Source organism: Phaethon lepturus, unplaced genomic scaffold (assembly GCF_000687285.1).
Source record: "Phaethon lepturus isolate BGI_N335 unplaced genomic scaffold, ASM68728v1 scaffold8440, whole genome shotgun sequence".
Taxonomy (NCBI): domain Eukaryota; kingdom Metazoa; phylum Chordata; class Aves; order Phaethontiformes; family Phaethontidae; genus Phaethon; species Phaethon lepturus.
In genome coordinates, this window is record NW_010510014.1 from 66,370 (window position 1) to 85,107 (window position 18,738).

The 18,738-nt window shown below is 37.8% G+C and overlaps 2 protein-coding genes across 4 annotated transcripts in view; one reads left to right on the top strand and one right to left on the bottom strand.

Moving 5' to 3' along the window:
* Positions 1-2,631, top strand: part of USP50 (ubiquitin specific peptidase 50) — a 4,275-nt gene extending 1,644 nt beyond the window's left edge. Inside the window, exons 4-6 of the mRNA XM_010295049.1 lie at positions 441-583; positions 1,706-1,838; positions 2,455-2,631. Of these exons, the coding sequence (XP_010293351.1) occupies positions 441-583; positions 1,706-1,838; positions 2,455-2,631 (453 nt within the window). The remainder of the gene's footprint in view (positions 1-440; positions 584-1,705; positions 1,839-2,454) is intronic.
* Positions 2,632-3,367: 736 nt separating this feature from the next.
* USP8 (ubiquitin specific peptidase 8) overlaps positions 3,368-18,738 on the bottom strand; it is a 17,660-nt gene continuing 2,289 nt past the window's right edge. Inside the window, exons 4-19 of one of the 3 annotated variants that reach the window (XM_010294757.1) lie at positions 16,562-16,706; positions 15,871-15,928; positions 14,653-14,797; positions 14,212-14,374; positions 12,842-12,986; positions 12,431-12,651; positions 10,726-11,322; positions 9,278-9,367; positions 8,589-8,669; positions 7,901-8,163; positions 7,112-7,324; positions 6,388-6,598; positions 5,815-6,051; positions 5,156-5,298; positions 4,650-4,782; positions 3,368-4,412 (exon numbers count right to left, since the gene is read on the bottom strand). In XM_010294757.1, coding sequence (XP_010293059.1) covers positions 4,227-4,412; positions 4,650-4,782; positions 5,156-5,298; positions 5,815-6,051; positions 6,388-6,598; positions 7,112-7,324; positions 7,901-8,163; positions 8,589-8,669; positions 9,278-9,367; positions 10,726-11,322; positions 12,431-12,651; positions 12,842-12,986; positions 14,212-14,374; positions 14,653-14,797; positions 15,871-15,928; positions 16,562-16,706 — 3,031 coding nt within the window. In that variant the 3' untranslated portion in view covers positions 3,368-4,226. Of the gene's footprint in view, positions 4,413-4,649; positions 4,783-5,155; positions 5,299-5,814; positions 6,052-6,387; positions 6,599-7,111; positions 7,325-7,900; positions 8,164-8,588; positions 8,670-9,277; positions 9,368-10,725; positions 11,323-12,430; positions 12,652-12,841; positions 12,987-14,211; positions 14,375-14,652; positions 14,813-15,406; positions 15,433-15,870; positions 15,929-16,561; positions 16,707-18,738 lie in introns of all 3 variants that reach the window. The other 2 variants (XM_010294682.1, XM_010294829.1) reach the window with 2 other exon arrangements.

The window sequence follows — 18,738 nt, forward strand, 5'->3', positions numbered from 1 at the left end:
GTGGCTTAGACTAATAACGTGTTATTACAAAGATGCAGGTTTTTAGTTGCTTTGGTTTCGTGGGCACTAATGGGTAGTCTTCCAACTGGTCCCAAGAGAAGTGGGATTTCTATACTGGTCTCCGGACCATAGAGGCTGGTAAGGTTACGGGAGCAACGCTCCTGAGTTGCTGTGGGGTGAGGGATATTAAGATTGTTCAATAGCAGCCGTGGGGGTTTCTTTCACTCATCCAAGTATTTCCCCATTTTGGGGGGAAAACGGAAGACAATGTTGGCTGCTTTGTGTTCCAAGTGTATTTGCAATGTCAGCCTTGCTACATCATGCTTCGATTAGGAAGAGTGCTCCAAAATATGTCACACCCTTCTCTTACCTTGCTTAGGATCTTCAGGGATGGAGATCTGTTTGATCAAATAATTTAAATTTTTTTTTTCCTTTGACAGGACTGTCTCAAATGCTTCTTTCAGCAAGACACACTGACTTGGAACAACCAAATCTACTGTTCCTGGTGTGGAACAAAACAAGACGCAGCAGTAAAGGCCACCATAACCAAGGCACCGCAGATCATTATTTTTCACCTAAAGAGGTACAGTCTGTATGGGGCAGGACATGGCCATTGCTTGGGATTTGTGAGATGTGAAGGACAGTCACTTGCGTTTGCATAAAAGGAAAACAACCACTTCAAATGAGTGTTTTCAGTACTGTTGGTATCTGGAAGTTAAATGGCCAGTTACAGCAACATACCTGTCAAACATGCAAATTGCATTCCTGAAATCTCAGGCGAGGTTCTGCCTTGCTCCGTGCTGCAGCACACCACAGTTCACCCACCACATTTGGGATCTCCAAAGAGAAGAAAAACTCCACCGAGGAGCGACTGATTACAGATCAGTACAGCGGTTCCTGTGGTCAGGCATCCCCGCGAATACGAGTTCCTCTGGCAATGGGAGAGCTTGTGACTTGGGTTTGAAGTCTGAAGTTCGAAGGACTGAAACGGGGTGTTCTGCTTGTCCTTATTGCAGCTGAGACACTGTATTTTTGTTTATCTCTTAACTAAACCAGCTCTGAACAACTGGGTCTGCTAAACAAGAGAGGCGCATCAGTGCAGGAGCTCCCCGTTAGCAGACTTTACTAGCCACATGTGGCCAGATGCTAAACTTATTCTTAACAACTTGCCACCTATAAAGAAAATTACTCTCGGGTGATTTAGCTTCCCAGAACTACATTACGTAAAGTTGTTATTTAATTTCCCATTCAGCATCTGCTTTCCTTGACATGCTGAAAGGAACTTGTGGCCCCCAGCTGCAGCCCCTGGCCACATTGTAAATGTTAAAATGTACAGCGTCCTACTAAAAGTTACAAAGGAAAGAGGGTGGAACCTGAAAGAAGAGCTAACAATGGCAGTACAGTCCAAAACGTTTAGGACACAGTTGCAGTGGTGCAGATGTGACTTCTGGCTGCTCTTGGCACCCGTGTCCATTTCTAACAGACAGAAGGCTCAGGAAGCAAGAGCATTGCTTTTGTTGCTGGACATCTCTCCAGGGTTTAGGGCATTTTCTGTCAGTTTGCTGTAATATGGATCCTTCTCTTTCAAAGCACTGGGCAGTCATTCATTGTGTATCCCTTCCCCTAGGACAGTTAGTTAAGCAACCACCACAATGCAAGAAAGTTGATTGATTGTTATTTAAAATAGTTCAAAATTTTATTTCAGGTTTGAATGGCAAGGCAGGCACAAAAGGAAACTCTCAACTGACATCTGCTACCCACTCAGCGATCTGGATCTCTCTCCCTACAGTTCCCCACTGTTCTGCAAGCAGGCAGAGTACAGCTTGTGTGCGGTAGTGGTGAGCTTTGCCCTTCCTGCTTTTATTTGTAATGCCCTGCCTCATGGAGGAGATGAAGCCTCTGTTAGTTTGGACTTTATATATATAGATTTGTATTTTTTTCATAAAGTTTTTCATAAACTTTTTTATTTTTACCTGCCATGGACATAATCCAGCAACAGTATGTAACCAGCGAAGAGAGAAGTTACTGCTGCTCTCTTTCCTCCCCCAGCATCCCAGTTTTAAAAAGCATCCACTCCTGGCAGGTAATGCCTGGTTGGAGCTGCCTCAGCCCCTTCAGCATCAACTCACAAGCCAATCCTGCATGGATCCTGTTTACAAATAAGGACTAAATGGTCTCTTTTTCCATCACTCTCCCCAAGTGGGGCCTGCTTATAGTGACCTGTATCAGCCAATAGCTGGATTGCAAATTTAATATTGCAAAATAAAGCAGCATAATCATAATCTATTTTTTAAAGCATTTATTTGAATTTATATTCCTCACTGAGGCCAAAAGGGGGTTAGAATCTTCTCTCTCATCTTTTCCAAGTGCAAACAAAAAATGATTGCCAGCTCCTAGCTTTGCTTGTAAGGAGAAAGAGCGAGACTTCTGTTTGAACACACTGTTTTGTTACAGAACCACACTGGTTTTCTGGATGATGGCCACTACACAGCGTTCTGCAAGCACTCAGTCACCAAAAACTGGTACAGCTTTGATGATGCGCAGATCACCGAGATCCCAAATTCCTCAGTGCAGACTGATACAGCTTATCTCCTGTTCTACACCTGCCAAGGTCTTCTCTGCACCCATTAAAAATCTGCTAGCCATGGAAAACAAAGAGTGAGTAGGCCAGCAATGAGAATTCACTGGCAACATTAGCCAAGTCCTGTTTCATCAATAAACTAGAGTATTGGCGTTACTGATCATCTGTTGTGGTCTTTCAGGAAGTAATTTCTAGAAAGAAGACCTACAGCTTCCAAGCCTATTAAGGAACAGGCATCCACTCCTTTTGTACATGGCCTAGTGGTTGTTTTCCATCCCCCAAAAGAACGCAAGTGCTGAGCATAGAGATGCACTTACCTGAAAACTCCTGTTACCCTATATCGGTTAAGTATATTATGCTGTTTTAAGCTGCCTCTCAGAAGCCGACAGTAGGATAGTACGGTGAAAGGGTATTATACGACCAGACCATGGAGGGTGGGTGTTTTGCAAGGGAGCGGGGGACGAAGTGACTATTAACATCAGAGAAAGAAAAGGCACTACTCCAGCACTGTCGGTTTCCTCCCTCTAGCACTGCCAATTTGTTTGCAGCTTGTAAGCTTCTGGAAAACAATCAATCCTGCCCTTAATTCCATTAGCAAGACACATGCACATATAAGCAGATAAAAGCTCAGAAAGTAGGATTTAAGATTTCTGAATGCCAACCTGATCAGAGAGGGAAAATGAACCAAAATCCAGAGCAGGGGAATGCACAAGATGCAACTACAATAGTTTCTAAATTAATCAGTTCTACAGAAAGTACTATTTTTGCCATCTGAAGAACATTCCAACTGTGTCAATATGATTCGGACTATCATTATGTAGAATCCTCACCATTGCACAACTAGTGGAGAATGAAAACACCAAACCCAAACATACATTTAACAGGATATATTTTTAAATCATTTCTTCATTAAGGTTTTTAATGCATGTGTACGTGAAAATTTATATTAAAAAATTAAAAAGGAAAAATCTTGTTTGTTTAGAATAACTCTGAAGTGCACAAATATTGACAAAAGCTAACAGAAAAAAATACAGCTCTGCTTTTTTATTAAGTAGTGTTGCAATTACTTAGAGCTGGCAAATAAACGCAATCCTCTGAGTTTTAGAGATTCTCACAAAAAGGACAACATTTTATTATATACATAGTTCTGATGTGCAAGTATGCAATCAATATGTACACTTACATTCCTAACTGTTTACATCATTCTAGAGTATTCACAGTAGAATCAAGCTTAAGGTTAGAAATGTGAAAAGGCCATAACAGTGAAAGAAAAAAAATAAAAATCAAGATATGCCTTGGGATTTTAAGACATTTTAAACTACTTGTTAATAGAGTTCAGATGACTAAGCTAGACTTTAATTTTGGAGCAGACTAGAAATATAGGGTTTTTTAAAATAAATGGTAATGCAAGTATGCCTTTTTAAATGGGTTCAGAGATGGCAGTATTACCACAAGCATTATGAATCGGTCTTCTGGTTTTTAAGCACTAGTACTGACCAGAAAGAGCTTGCTTGCAGGAAAGCTGCTGCAACCATCCCCGAATCTGTAAGAGGCTTTTTTTGTCATAGTTTTGCATGTTTATATGCATTCCCATACCTACTTTGCTCTTACAAAAAGAAAACCAGTTTTCTTAACCCACACTACTTTACGTGGCCATGTCCACTGCTCGCTGTTCATAAGAAGTGTAAAAGAGAATATACGCAGCTGAGGATTTCACAGATGATGCTGAGATCTCAGATACTTCATGGTCATCAAACTTAAACCAGCGTTGTTTTGAAGCATTTTTGCAGTAGGCTGTATAGTGCCCCCCATCCAACCCGCCATAATGATTCTGTAAACATAAGAAGAAAAGAAAAGAATTAATGGCCTCAAAAGCTGCCATTTCTTCCCTGGTTAGGAAAATAAACTAGAATGTGAGATTTTTTTACTTAATACCAATCATTCTTTCTAGAACACAACTTAATCTGCAGCCAGGTAGGCAGCCTGGAGACCTAGATGCATCACACAGGCTAACCTGAGTCTTGGCATGAAGACCAGCTGAACCTTGAAATGTGACATGGTTACTTACTGATACTGAGAACAGATTGTATCTCTTCAAGGTATTCTTTGGACCAATAACGTACTGCGAAAGGTCAAGAGTTTCCAATGGGAAGTCTACAGAAGTTTGAAGCTTTTGCTTCCATCTTCCATCATAGGAAAATCTAGAGAATTAAAAAGCGTCATTGAAAGTTACAGGTTGTTCGCAAACTATTCAGGAATGTTAAGCATGTTTGTTTTCCCTATTTTTAACCAGGACATGACCTGAACTAAAGCATTTTGCCCCCAATTTTGTTAATGCTTGCACATGTGTTTCTTAGCACAAATGAAGAGTTTACTTGTAAAAGCACATTGTGAACTACAGCCTAATAACAGAGGCATCAGATGAAAATAAAATTCTTGCAACATTACAACTAGCAATACAAGCGGAAATTTCTCTAATTAAAAACGGTTAGCTATTGCACTGAAACAATCAATCTCCATCAAAGTCTCGTCACTTCAGCCCAATTAATTTTCACCAATCACCATTTCTCTTACCGTTTCAAGTGCACAAGAAGAACAGGTGGTAATTTCCAAATTTCTATTTTTTTCAAAGAATCCCTTCGAGTTTTGCAATGGCTACAGTAAAACCTATTGTTATCAGTGAGCTTTTCCTCTTTGGAGAACAATCTAAGGCATTCCTAAAACGAAAGTAGAAACACAGATTGTGAAGGGCAGGTGTTTATGAAAGTAGCAAAAATGTTTTGTTTCCTATTTGGTTGTTAACCTGCATCAATTATCTGCATGCCACGTTTCACAAAAATGAGGAAAAGTGAGTTAAATCCATGTGTGGAAGTAAATTTTACTGTATGTATTAATTAGCTGCAAGTCCTTCAAAATATACCTATATTATTTTGTTTAAAAACACAAAATATTTATACTGTGACCTACAAAAGCAAATACTATACATGTCTTTTCTGCTACTGTGGCTTCAATGTTTCCATCCTGCTTGCATGTCAAAGCTTTTAAGGAATGACTTATTTCTTTAAACTTCAAAGAATTTAAAATAATGAAGACTCAGATCTGTTCATGTTAGTGTAAATTGAGCTGGAATATTGATCAACCCCCTTCAACAAGAGGCCGAGCACAAGCAACATCATAGTGAAGTCACAGAGAAATGTTTTTACTTCAATAGTTTCTCTCTAGTTCCACCGTACCTGCAGCGTACATTTACTAGTGGATGCAAGTGGTAACGACAAATACATGAAAGCCTCAAAGGTTCGGGACTTCTTGTGACATGTAAGACACTGCACTGTAGATTTGAACTGGCCTTGAAAGAGTGCCACAATAATGGATTCATTGAGCTGTTTGTGTTTGTGCCAGGCGAGTTCTGCTGCTCTGAAGTCATCAAGATGATCGTTGTTTTCTTCCTTGTATCTTTTCCTGTTGTCAGCCTGGGTAACAGAAGTTTAAATACCATAGCCATACATTAACATATATAAAAATAGGAAGTCTTATCTATAGGCAAGCACACTATTTAGTATTTGCAAGAATATTTCAACATGTCAGTGTAGCCATCCATTTCTTACCTAGTTTGGCTTCTTCCATTACTCCCTTCAGTACCTTATACTGTTTCAATCTAAATTCCTACTTTAATTCTGAATACTCGCACTTCCTTCTATACAAGGTTCCAGTAACACAATCATCTTATGAATTAAGAGGTTCTTTTAGAAATTTACTTCTCTTGATCATCTGACAGATGTGTAATTTGTTACAAGTGTATTGCTTACTTTATTTAGGTCTTCGTGCAAGCCATCCATTAGAAAGAGAAGCAATTCTTGGGAATCCTGTTGGCTATATCCTGCAAATTGGTCGTTAATCTTCCCAATTGTAATTTTAAAGTCTTTTGGACTGATGTATTTATACTGTCCTGTCCATAAAGCTTTCATTATTACACCAAACTCTTCAGCCACTTCACCTTTATGCCCCAGGAAATTTGACCTATACAATCAAACAGACAAAAAAAAAAGCAGCCCTTCAAATAACTTTTTGGTTTTAATATAACTGTTATTAATTCAAGATGGTATCCCAAGTTGAAAGTAATTTCTTTAGACCAAGAAAAACTGGCTGTTAGACTGAGTTAAAATTTTTGCCTGCTTTGGCATTGTAATGTGGTTCCATATTCAAGACTGGGCTGATGGAAGGTACAGCAGTTTCCAGCTTGTTTTGTAAACTGCTATTTAAATATTCTGTTTGGTTTTAGGAGGCTCTAGTACATGTCTATTTATGACTCTGGTAAGCACAATTTAATCAAAGCTGTCCAGTAAAACCTATTTCATCACACACACTGAATTTGAAAATGTCAAGACTGTTACAAGTTAGCATTTGTCTCCTACTTAAAAAAACAAACCACCCTCCTTAACTCCCACTAAGTGATTTTTTTGAATTATCAATCATAAAGGCAGATTTTTTCCTTCAATTACAGATAAAAGGATGAGAACAAAAGACTGTTACCTGTTAATATCATCTTGGTACAAGTTTCTGTTAAAATAATCAGCCAGGTGAGGTGCATTGCACAGACACTGTAATATGGAATTCATATAGCAAGTGTTCCCTAGATTACGAAGTCCTGTAAGAGCTGGTCCCGATCCCCCAAACACAGGATTAAGATTCCGAATTTGTGATGCAGAGAGTCTTGAAATTTCTGCTTTCGTGTAACACACTGGTCTGTAAGGAAGAAATTATTTTTTAGGAGTCTCAGACTTGACAAGGCTGTGCACGTAAGTCAACAGAACCACCCTCCCTCCCAGGGAATGAGGTATTCTGGGACAAGATGCCACCAAATGCAATACAGATTTAAAGTATTCAAAACCAGTCAATGCAATACTGAGAAATCCCTATACACTGGCCTATAATGAGGCTGAGTTATAGGCTCCATCAGCTGGTTGGTTTTTTTAAAGAATGAGCTGTTGATTTAACCCAGTTTAAAAACTCAAAACTCTGCATCTCTCAAGCGGTCAGAACACTGGCATGTAATATGTTAATACAAATACCACAACTTAAAAAGTAACTATTGTCCAATTACACTGTGACCTCTGAAATTTGTGCTTAATACATAACAATTACATTGTCTCAAAAGATAACTACCCATACATTGAACTTTTTAGTAATGAAATTTTTATATCACTCTTGGATCCTTTCAAGCGTACTTAGAAAATATTAATTAATTTCACTTAGTTGGTTAAACAAAGTCCTATAAGCTATCATACAGGATGAGTTGTGGTATTAATTTATTAAACATACTTATTGTCACGATTGACTGCGGGAGTTACAGGAATTCTTTTCTTCTCTTCCTCCTGAATGGCTTGGGTTATATCCGGGGAAGAGTAGGAGCGCTTCAGTTTGGAGTGTTCTCTTTCTCGTTCAACAGTCACCTGTGGCTTGGGTTTATGAGTTGGAGGGGTTGATGGAGGAGTGGATGAAGGAGCCATTTCTGGTGGATACATATGAACAGTATTTGTTGGCGAGTGATAGTAACGAAAGGTTCCAGTGATTGGATCCAGAAACTTGGGGAAAAAAGAAATAATTGTTTCAAAACCAAGTAAAAATCCATCATTAACTTACCTATTTTTAAACTACTGTAAGAACAGTGCATGAGTTTATCAAACATTGACATGTTAACAGTCATGACTGGCCTCAGTACTTAATGGACTAAACTTACTGGAAGGAACCACTTTCACTAAAACGCGTATTAAAGAGCAACTGCTTAGTACCAGAAACAGCAGGAGTGCTCTCCTAGTTTCATTACAAATAACATTAAAATTCAGAAAATAATAATGTGGAAGTTGTAGGGGAAAAAAAAATTATAATGATAATTTAAGACAAAAAAAAAAAAAAAATCAAACAAGCTCTAACTTAGAAATAAGACAACTGAAATGCATTATGAAACTGCACAAGGCAAGTTGACTGCAACATCAGAATAGAAAGTTACCTTTGCCCAACCTGCAGGCAGTCCTGGTATTATCCTTCCCATTTCTTCACTTCGCGCTCTCATTAATGGCTCCCGCTGAGACTAATAAACAAACAGAAATGTAAGGTGCGTACAGTTATTTATGCAGAGCAGCAAGCTGCCTGTGACTTCCCTCTATAGTTACATGATTCAATGCAAAACAGTTCAGTAAGAAATCCTTGATTATAGCTGGAAATACAATGTATTGTAATGGTAATGTAGTACTATTTTTTATCACTCAATCTAAAGAAAACCCATTTGTTGACATGCTCCAGAAAAAAAAAAATACAATTCAGTCTCACAAAAGTCTGAATACTCAATTTCTTCCCTAAAGAACCTACTTTATTAGAAATATGTGCTTCTGTTAAACACATAGGGATGATTTTTCCTCCCTTTCAAAGTTAAGTGGTACGTGAAGGAGTACACACAAAATGATGAACAAGTGTGGAATGCTTGTTAATGCAATCAGAAACAGATGAAGACTTCTAGTGAAAGCTTCAAATATTTTTTCAGATGAATATGACAAATGAAAAAGTAAACAAACAGCTGTAAACATGGCATAGTCTTTTCTTAAGATGATGACTTTATAAATTGGAGGTGGAATTTAACATAATAGTCATAAAGCATCTACGCTTCATTGGTTTTGGCTACATGGAACACATTGTATTTACTTTAAGTCTTTCAGTATCTTGTTCAGAATCCTCTCTAAGGGGTCCTGGCCTTTGAGCTCCACTGTCTGGTTGTCCTTTAACCCCAGTCTGCTGTAAAAGATTTTGAGAGAAGACTTTCAATTTTTATCTGGAATGTCAGTAAAGAATGCTGATAAAGCAAAATAGGGAAAAAGCAATGTTCTATTTTCTTTTTTGGTTGTTAAACACACATGCCACAAAGAAGTGGTTAGCTCAGATATCTACACATCATTTTTATTCTTCCTAGTCTATACTACAGGCAATTCACTGGAATAGCCTTTGTAGGCTGTCTTATGTAATACGACATTCAGCTGTTATGTAGTTTCAAGAGTGCAGAGAAAGTACAGAAGTTCTGTCCACACTACTTCCCCCCCCAATAAAAGCTGTGTGTTTTACAATCTGTTTTTAAATGAAAGACTCTTCCCCCTTTTACTTCTCATTGCGACAAGCTTCTTCATGAAAAAGGCAAGCTGTGAAGCCAACATTATGAACTCTTTATCATAGGCAGTCATTTTGGGATTATGTGAAGTTGCTCTGCCAGTCAAAAGCTCAAGAACGATTGTGCTACGTTTGTTTGGCTTTCTTGTGCATTTGCATTACACAACCATCAAAGTTTGGTCAAACAACAACTGCAAAGGGAGACAAAAAATATCCTACTGTGCATTTGCATTACACAGCCATCAAAGTTTGGTCAAATAACAACTGCAAAGGGAGACAAAAAATATCCTAATGTTCTTGAGAAATGGTTTTAAAGACATCTATTCTATTATTAACTCCGCTTCACAAATTACTCCTGTTTCATGATCAGATGATTTTTACACTCACAAATTTTGCAACTTTTTTCAAGAATCTGAGGAAAGAAGGAACTGTGACACCCAAGAGTTGGAACAGGACTGTTCTCAGCAAAAATATTAGATTAGGGTATTGCTTTGCTTCCTGTATCAGTCAACAAAATCCTGTTACATCAGCGTTTATGCAGCTGGGGGCACTAAAGAGTTTGTTACGATAATATAATTCTGTCCCTAGCGTGTGTTACAATGGTATAATATACAGAACTGGGCTGGTACAAGAGATAAAATGCCACCATGCCTCTATTTTTGACACAGAGGACTGCAGCCTATGAACCATCCCTTCTAGCTCCATGTCAGTGGGAAGTTTTATCATCCTATGGGGATTCCATGCTGCCCACCTACAAGCAAGAACTGAGGCTGTCTTGCAAAAAAAAAAAAAAAGAAAAAAAAAAAAAGAAAAAAAAAAATCTAAGTATTTGTATCTTGGTTTTAACTTTTTCCTCCACATTTACGTAAAAATGGCCTAAATAAAATCCAATGATGTATTTAAAATGTCTAGATTGACACTAGAGTATGCACTCACAAATCATCCTGATTAATTACCCCACATTTGGTGATGACTTCCTCTTTTTCACTAACCTTGCCTGAAACAGTCACAAAGGTCTGAGATGCATCACCCAGTGCCCGTCTCTGCATTTCTGGTGTTGGAGTTCCCTTTTCTCTTTCTTCCATGGATATTTTGTCAATCTCAGTCCTCTTTGCACCAGTGCTTTCTAATTCATTTTTGGTTTGCTTTTTTATTTCTATTGCTTCTTTGCGTGCTCTTTCTTGTTCTTTATCCTCCTGTTCTCTTTTCATTTGTTCATCCCTCTCCTTCTGTTCTCTGTCCTCTTTGGCTTGCTGTAGCTTTTCTTTGCATTCCTTTTCTTTCTGTTCTTCTTTTGCTTTTTGTTCGTGTTCTTCTTTTTCTCGCTTGAGTCTTTCTTTCTGTTCTTCTTGTTGCCTCACCCGAAGCTCTTTTTCCTGTCTGTTTTTCTCTAACAGAGCAGTAGTTTCTGCATGTACACAACTTTTTCCTTCTTCTGTCAGAATGCTCTTTGCATCACGTAATGGCTTTGTGGACCGGTCTGGAACTATTCGTCCATTCTCAGCAGGCTGGCTGTCACTAACTGTACTTTGAGATTTTGGTCTGTTATCATCAAGGATTTTTAGTGAAGGCTTTTTACTACGATCAACCTGTAACACAAAGTGCAGAACAACAATTCAGCTATTACTGCTCTGTTAGCTAAGCTTTTTCTAAATGAGATTTATAAGAGAATAAAGATGATACAAAATTGACTTCTGCCAGACAGATAGTGAACTTTCAATTTCATTAAATCTGAAAATTCAGATTGCTTGTTAGTAAAATTAAGTATTCACTTACCTTCTAGATGTGAGATAAGAATCAACAAGCCCTACAGAACTATAAGGATAGCAGTAAGCACTGATTACTACAACTCTATTTTCAAGCTTTCAAAGGTGAACATCTTAGGGCAATCAAGCAGCCTAATTTGGGCTTGGCTCTCAATCATGTGACAGGGCATGTGATTAAAGCTGATCTGCCGGTTGGGAAGAGGTATTTAAAAATGGCTTATGTTCAGAGCAGCTTCCTCAGGAGAGTGAGTTGGTTTTGATGTTGAAGTTCTGAAGAAATAAAAGCTTGCCTGGTTCAGGGAAGAACAGCGATAAAGTCTTTAAGTTTTTATGGTCCCTTAGCTGAAATCTGTATTAATAGCCGTATCTAGAAGGGTTTAGCCTTGTCTCCTAAGGACAACATTATTTTAGTGCAAGGACTCTACAAAAGTTCTTTAGAAAGTTTTATCCCCATGAAAGGAAGAAACAAATTCCTATTTTTCCACTACTGGGCCAAGAGTAACAAACCACCTAAATGCTTTATTACTTGCAGGAAGATACAGCTGCTGGAAAGCAGACCTTTGGAATAGTCAAGGTAAGCCATGGCATAAATGCGCTCCCTGTATTTCATCGTATGTGTTTTTGAGTAGAAAAGTTCACTTACAGACTTTCTGAATTAATGATCAATTGCTGACCTTCAATTTCTCAGGTGCTCATATGAAAATATTCATGAAAAGCTCTGCAATTATGTTAAGTATATTCAGTTTGATAAAATTCTGTGGATTAGTTACCATAGCTTCATGGACCACCAATAGTCTCTGTACCAATATACTGGCATACAAGGCTTAAACAAATATTGAGTATGTTTCCTTGTGGATTTAGGCTTCTCCATGTGGTGGGTCTCTCACAGATTAACCATATACTAACTCTGAAAAAAAGAAACACATCTTACCTCAGGGATAGTTCTTGTAATTGATCCTGGATTAACTACAAATGAACTGTCAGATTTTGGAACAGCAGCATCCTGTATATTTGGTCTGTTAAGTGATTTTAGTCTCTCTTCCAAATTATCTCCCATTTCTTCATTTTCAATCACTTCTGCTGGAGATGGCTTTATAGCAACAACAGGTGGAACAGAAGCTGGCTCTTCCAGAGATGGGTATGTAAAATCCACTTTATGAGGAGGGATAGGAGGGAAGCATGAGAGCACTCTTAAAACAAAAACGTAACAGCAAAATAACCCCCATGTTCCACCCCAAAATTTAGATTTAGCTAGGACATGGCTATCCCGAACATACTAGAATGAATTAAAGATAGACCCAGTAATTATAAACACCTGGGGGGTGTCATCCTTTATACTTACAAGAAACAGTCACTGCTTCACTCCTGCTATGCTGGGGTGGAGTTACTTTAGCATTTGTTGTGTACTGGGGGAAACAAAGGAGCCAGTTTTCATAACCTCCTTCTAGAATTAAAGGTTCATTCTGCAGTATAGTTTTGCTTTCCCACTATAAGGAAAAAAAGTTTGAAATTATATTATTTAAAAATAGAAGAAACTTTTACATCTTAACAGTGTTGTTCAAATTTTTGTATCTAGTTGTTACATTGAGACAGGTTATTTTTGAGACTTTTAAAAAAGAATTAAATAGGTTGCAAAAACCCTTTGGGGAACAGGGATCCTCTCTGTCTTTCAAGAATGCCCAACACAGTTAGGTTCCTGGCTCTACCTACAACAGGTTCTAAATATTTCCAATATAGAAAGAACCACTTACTACTACTTCAGGTAATGATCCTCCATGCAGAAAAATATTTTTAGTATTACACTTGCTTCAGTTTCTTATCTGATAAGTTTGCTGAGTGATTAGGGGCATTGGCTTTAGAAAGCATAACATTAACTTTCTGAAAAACTCTTGAGAGTTCAGGCTCCAGACTGCCCTCCTCCTGACGTCCTCAGTATTAGAACACGAACAAGGCACAGAGGCTCAGAGAATATTCTGTAAAGCAATAAACAGGGAGAACTGCCTGAACTATCTCTGAACCCCGGTCTTGAAATGTTTAGGTAGATGTGCAGTCTTTCACAAGAGCCACCAATATAAAGAATAGGGACAACACAGCCATAGCCAGAGTTCTGACTTGAAAATGTTGAGCATCAGCTTAATATTGAGTCTATAAGCTCTCTGCACTGATGAAGCTCAAATTTAATTTATGTTTCTCTTAAAGCTACATTCAATAATGCAGAAAAGTTAACCATGCTCAAAATATTTCTGGAGTCTCCTTTATCAAAGTGCCTGGCTGATAGGACTGTAAAGAAACTAGCAAGAAACTAGCCTTCTTTGGCCTGCCTATGCATGTGGCCAGCCAGTTCCCCTGAATAAGGAATTACAGTTGTTAATACAGGAAAGAGGGTGACAATGTTTCTGGCAAACAGTACTAAGTACTTTCCCAAATAACTCTGTCAGCCAACAAGTTTATGAGCTAGTTATTGAGGAGGGGAGATGACTCATTTTGCTGTTTACCTATTTAATAACTTATTCTGTCCTCTACTAGAGCACAAGCATGGGAATGTGAAACCTCAGACTACACTTCCGCTATCAAAATAAGCGGTCTTTGAAAACTGAACCAAAATGTTTGCCTAAAGTGTCATAAAGTCTTCCATATACTTCGTAATTATAGGTGCTTTAAGACCTTCTTATTCACTGAGATGAATTAATATAAAATGTGAAACTTGCCAACCTTAAAAAGTGCATCTTTCAGGCTCTGAAGAGTTGTTCCTAGCTTTAAGTCTTCGGCAGAACTAAACCAGTCTAGGAGTATAACGTAATCAAAGTGTCCTCTCCTCTTCCATGGATCTCTAGAATCCTCTGGGAGTCTAGCTTCAATCCAGTTTGCAGTAACTCTGAAATGTATTAGCATGCATTTAAAGACAAATGTACAAGTAACATTTTGTCCAATGACGTATAATCCATACATGTTTATGTGCTTGGATAAAATAAATATGCTCTGGCTTGAAGTCACTACGTGCAAAAACAGAGCTGTCTAGATACATCTTCCCCACCAGTATGCATCAGGGACTCCGAAACTAAGTGTACAAGCTTTAAAAGCATATAATTTTTTTCAGTCAATTTATAAATTGTAAAATTAATTATTTTGCTATTATTTAATATTATTTCATACCCAGGACTGATAGCTTCTTCTGGGACACTGATAGATCTTGGAATACAGGATTCCTGATAATCCTTCAATCTTCGAGCATCCATTATAATCAATTCAATATTTTTGTCTGACATCATTGCAAACAGTTTCTCAGCTGTGACTGCTCCTTGAAATAGAGAAGCTATTAGATGTAAAAAGCTACATTATAAATGGAGATAGCTATGAACACATCCAACTGTGCAATCAAGACTGCAAACAGATGAAACAGAACAGGAAAGTCCCACAAAATCATGGACGGTGAGACACTGTAAAATAAACATATTGGGCTTTTGCTACCACTACTACAGTGATTAGCACCTGATCTGCTGAATGGGACAATACTGAACACTTCAGTGATAAACTAGTTTAACTTTCTGTGGTCTCATTTAAATCATTAATTATATAGGCAAGCATTTGTAAACTACAGGCTGCAGATGTTCCTCTTCAGTTAAGAACATTTTCACATATTTATTACAGGAACAAAAACTAGAAGGTTAGGAGGAGAAAGTGAAAATTTCTTATTTAACTGTGAAAGCTGAGACATTTCAGCCTTGCCTAGATTAGGCTTCCAGTACTTAAAGGGGGCTTATAAGAAAGATGGGGACAAACCTTTTAGCAGGGCCTGTTGCCAACAGGACAAGGGGGGATGGTTTTAAACTAAAAGAGGGTAGATTTAGACTAGATATAAGGAAGAAATTTTTCACAGTGAACATGGTGGAACACCGGCACAGGTTGCCCAGAGAGGTGGCAGATGCCCCATCCCTAGAAACATTGAAGGTCAGGTTGGACGGGGCTCTGAGCAACCTGATCTAGTTGAAGATGTCCCTGCTCACTGTGCAGGAGGGTTGCACTAGATGAACTTTAAAAGTCCCTTCCAACCCAAACTAGTCTGCGATTCTAAAATTATTTTTCTTATCAGCTGAGGAGACATTTTTCTAATTCAACCACTTTAGGGCCAATTCAGCTCTAGTTATTAAACTGTTGAAAAACTAAGTACGGCTTTCTAAATTCCAGAGAAGTGATGAAGGCTGCAATACAGACCTTAATTACTAAATCACTGTTACTGAAATGCAGGATACTAGAATTTCAAAATACTCTGACTGTGAAATAACTCCTTAAAAGAATTGCAACTGCTTAGGTGATAGGTGCATAGTCATATGGAGATCTTTTCCACACCTGTGTGAACATTGCATGTCTTACCACTTAGACTGTCAGACTGATCCTTTCTTTCCAGTGAATGCTTGCTCTCACCATTAATCTGTGTTGTAAGGAAAAAAAGAAAAGTTAGTTTCATATCTAATACTCAGAACCAAGGTGGCAAACAGACACTGACCTCAGAGCTTGAAGTAAACTGCTCAGACTGTAAACCACAGGAAGAAATGTAGAAAAAGGAAGCTTCTTCTAAAGATGTGTTGACAAATGTACTAAAAAGATACCAAGGTTGCTGCCCTACCTAGACAGAAACCAGTTAAAAAGGCAATACAACCTAGGACAGCATCATCTGCTAGATGAAATTTGTGAAGTATTTGCAGAGAAATTAGTTTCTTTCCACACTATTGCTGAAAAAAGTCAGCTCTCTCCTAAAGAGGTGATGTTATTCATAACATCAGCTTATTACCACTACCTTGGGTTTCTCGCACTAGCCAGTTCTATTATAAAATAGAATTTGACTTTACAAAAAAACCTAGTCTATCTTATGCAAGACTTGCAGGTTGGTAGGACTCAGTATCTTACAAATAAATGTTAAAAGAAGTGTTATGAGGAGTGTAAGCTAATTTAAAAAAAAACACACCATGATTCTGAACTGGAAATGCTACTAACAGAGATCAAATGTTATATATTTGATATACATTTAGACTAAATTAGAGAGTTGGTAAACGTTTTCAGTTACCCTTTGGCTTTTTCCTTTGGAATCCACAGCACTTTCTGAGGAGTTTTTGGCTGAACTCTTTCCATCACCTTTTGGTTCTTGCTTTTTCTGCAGTTCTTGTCTGTCTCTCTCTTCAAGTTTCTTGCGAACTTCAGCTTCCTCATACCTATTGAAAAAAAAAAAAGCCTTTTTTCAATATTGCATTATTTTCTAGCTTTGGATAATTAACATCAGAATCACGAAGTCTTCAGGAGGAAAAAAAAAGTAGTATATAAAGTTTAAAAAAAAAAGTATTGTCAGTTTTGGTATTTCCAAGAAACCCCATTTTCCCCCGTGACTGCATGATATTATTTCTCGCACCCTTGGGTTAGTCTTCTTATTCTTAAACCCTGTTTTGGATCTTATTTCATAGCCACTGCTTTTAAGGCTAACTAATTCTTTCTCGCTAAACCTGGGGTGATGCTTAGCTGTGATATCACTAAATGTAAGCAGTTTTTTATTTAATAAAGGAAAGAGTAAGTATTGATGACTTACAGGTAAACAATATATTATAACAATCACCCCAGGTATTTTATTTGGTTTTGCAACAGAGTTAACAATAACAGCTCTGTTAGGAGTAAGTTAGCACAGTTACCCAATTTCCTTTTTCTGAGAAGCTGAATCAGAACAACTTATATGGTAGCAGTCACCTTCAGAATGTAAGTCAGCTTTATAATACTGTTATGTCCTCACCTGTGTCCCTGTTTGTTTCAAACGCTGGGGTTACAGTAAAGTCAATGCAAGAATCATGTATACTCGAGAATTTTGGTGGACCTAGGTCTTGCATACAGCTGTCCTTTTCATGGAGCCTTAGACTTGAAAATGAAATTCCCAGCCTTTTGCAATTGTAAGGACAATTACAATATTGTAAACCAGCGACCTCCAAACAGCAGCAACCACCAACTGCAGGTTTCTATAGTCACATCACTGTTAAATAGCATTCTATTATATTTAACATAATTGAGAAGCTTAAGGGTTACTAGGGATCCATAAAACAAAAAATGTTTTGAACTAACGATTCTGGCGACTGAACCAAGCAGTGAAACATGAACACTGAGCTGTATTAGTAATTGCTCATTTCAATCAGATGTTGCCTAATCAGGATTAAAATGACAATGACAATACAGCTGTATTTCATATCAAAAGTACTGTATTAATAAACTAGATCATTAAATCAAACTCTGCCTCCAAGTCTGCTCCACTAATTGGCTACTAATAGGAAGGAGGCTGCAAGTCTGTAATTTTATTTTTTTAAACAGGCTTCTTGATTTGGCAAAGGCATCATAAGTTAGAACAGAGCATGGTGTTCTCATTTGGAGTTAACAGCACTGAAGCATATTTCAGATTATAGTTTAATTCAGTCAGTATGGAATATCTACCCATCAGTTTCCCATTTATGCCTTTGAAGCACATAGTAGGTCTTTCATGTGGGTATTCCTACTCCTATAACAGATGCTGTTTCAGTAGCTCCACTTTTAGTTAATAATTAACACTCAAACTATTTGCTGGCCTACTGCCTGGAGAAGAAATTATACAAATAATTTCCCTGAAACCACTTCTGTAGTTACACAGGAGTCATGTTTCATTTGTATTCCCTTTAAATATATATACATTTTGCCCAGAGTAGTTGAAAGTTATGAGTCATGTCAACTTTCAAAATTCTGTTCCTTTCATAAGTCACAAGTTACTAAACAAATCTCTAAATAATTTCAGTTTTCTATAATTCTATCAGTATTTAGTCTTAGAGTAAATTTGTAGCTCTGTTGAATTGTAAGACTCTTAACTAAAAATAAGGAAAACCTAAAGATTGTTTCATGCGTAGGTAGCCAAAACAACCATACAGCCCTTCACTCACTCTCCTCTTACAGTGGGATGGGGGAGAGAATCAGAAAAGAAAAAGTTAATGTAGTCCATGACTTTGGGCTCCATCTGACATAAGTCTCTTAGGGCAGGAGAAATAGTGTGCGGAAAATTAACTCTATCCCAGCTGAAACCAGGACACTTCAGAAAGTCTCTTTTCGTATATGTGTAACTACACTCTTATTTCCTTGTCCACCTAAACTAACTTTAAGTATTAAACAGTTTGAAGGGCATAGCATATGCTTTCACAATAATACTTCGGGGGGCGGCACAAGAAAGGAAATATGCCTAGCTGAAGG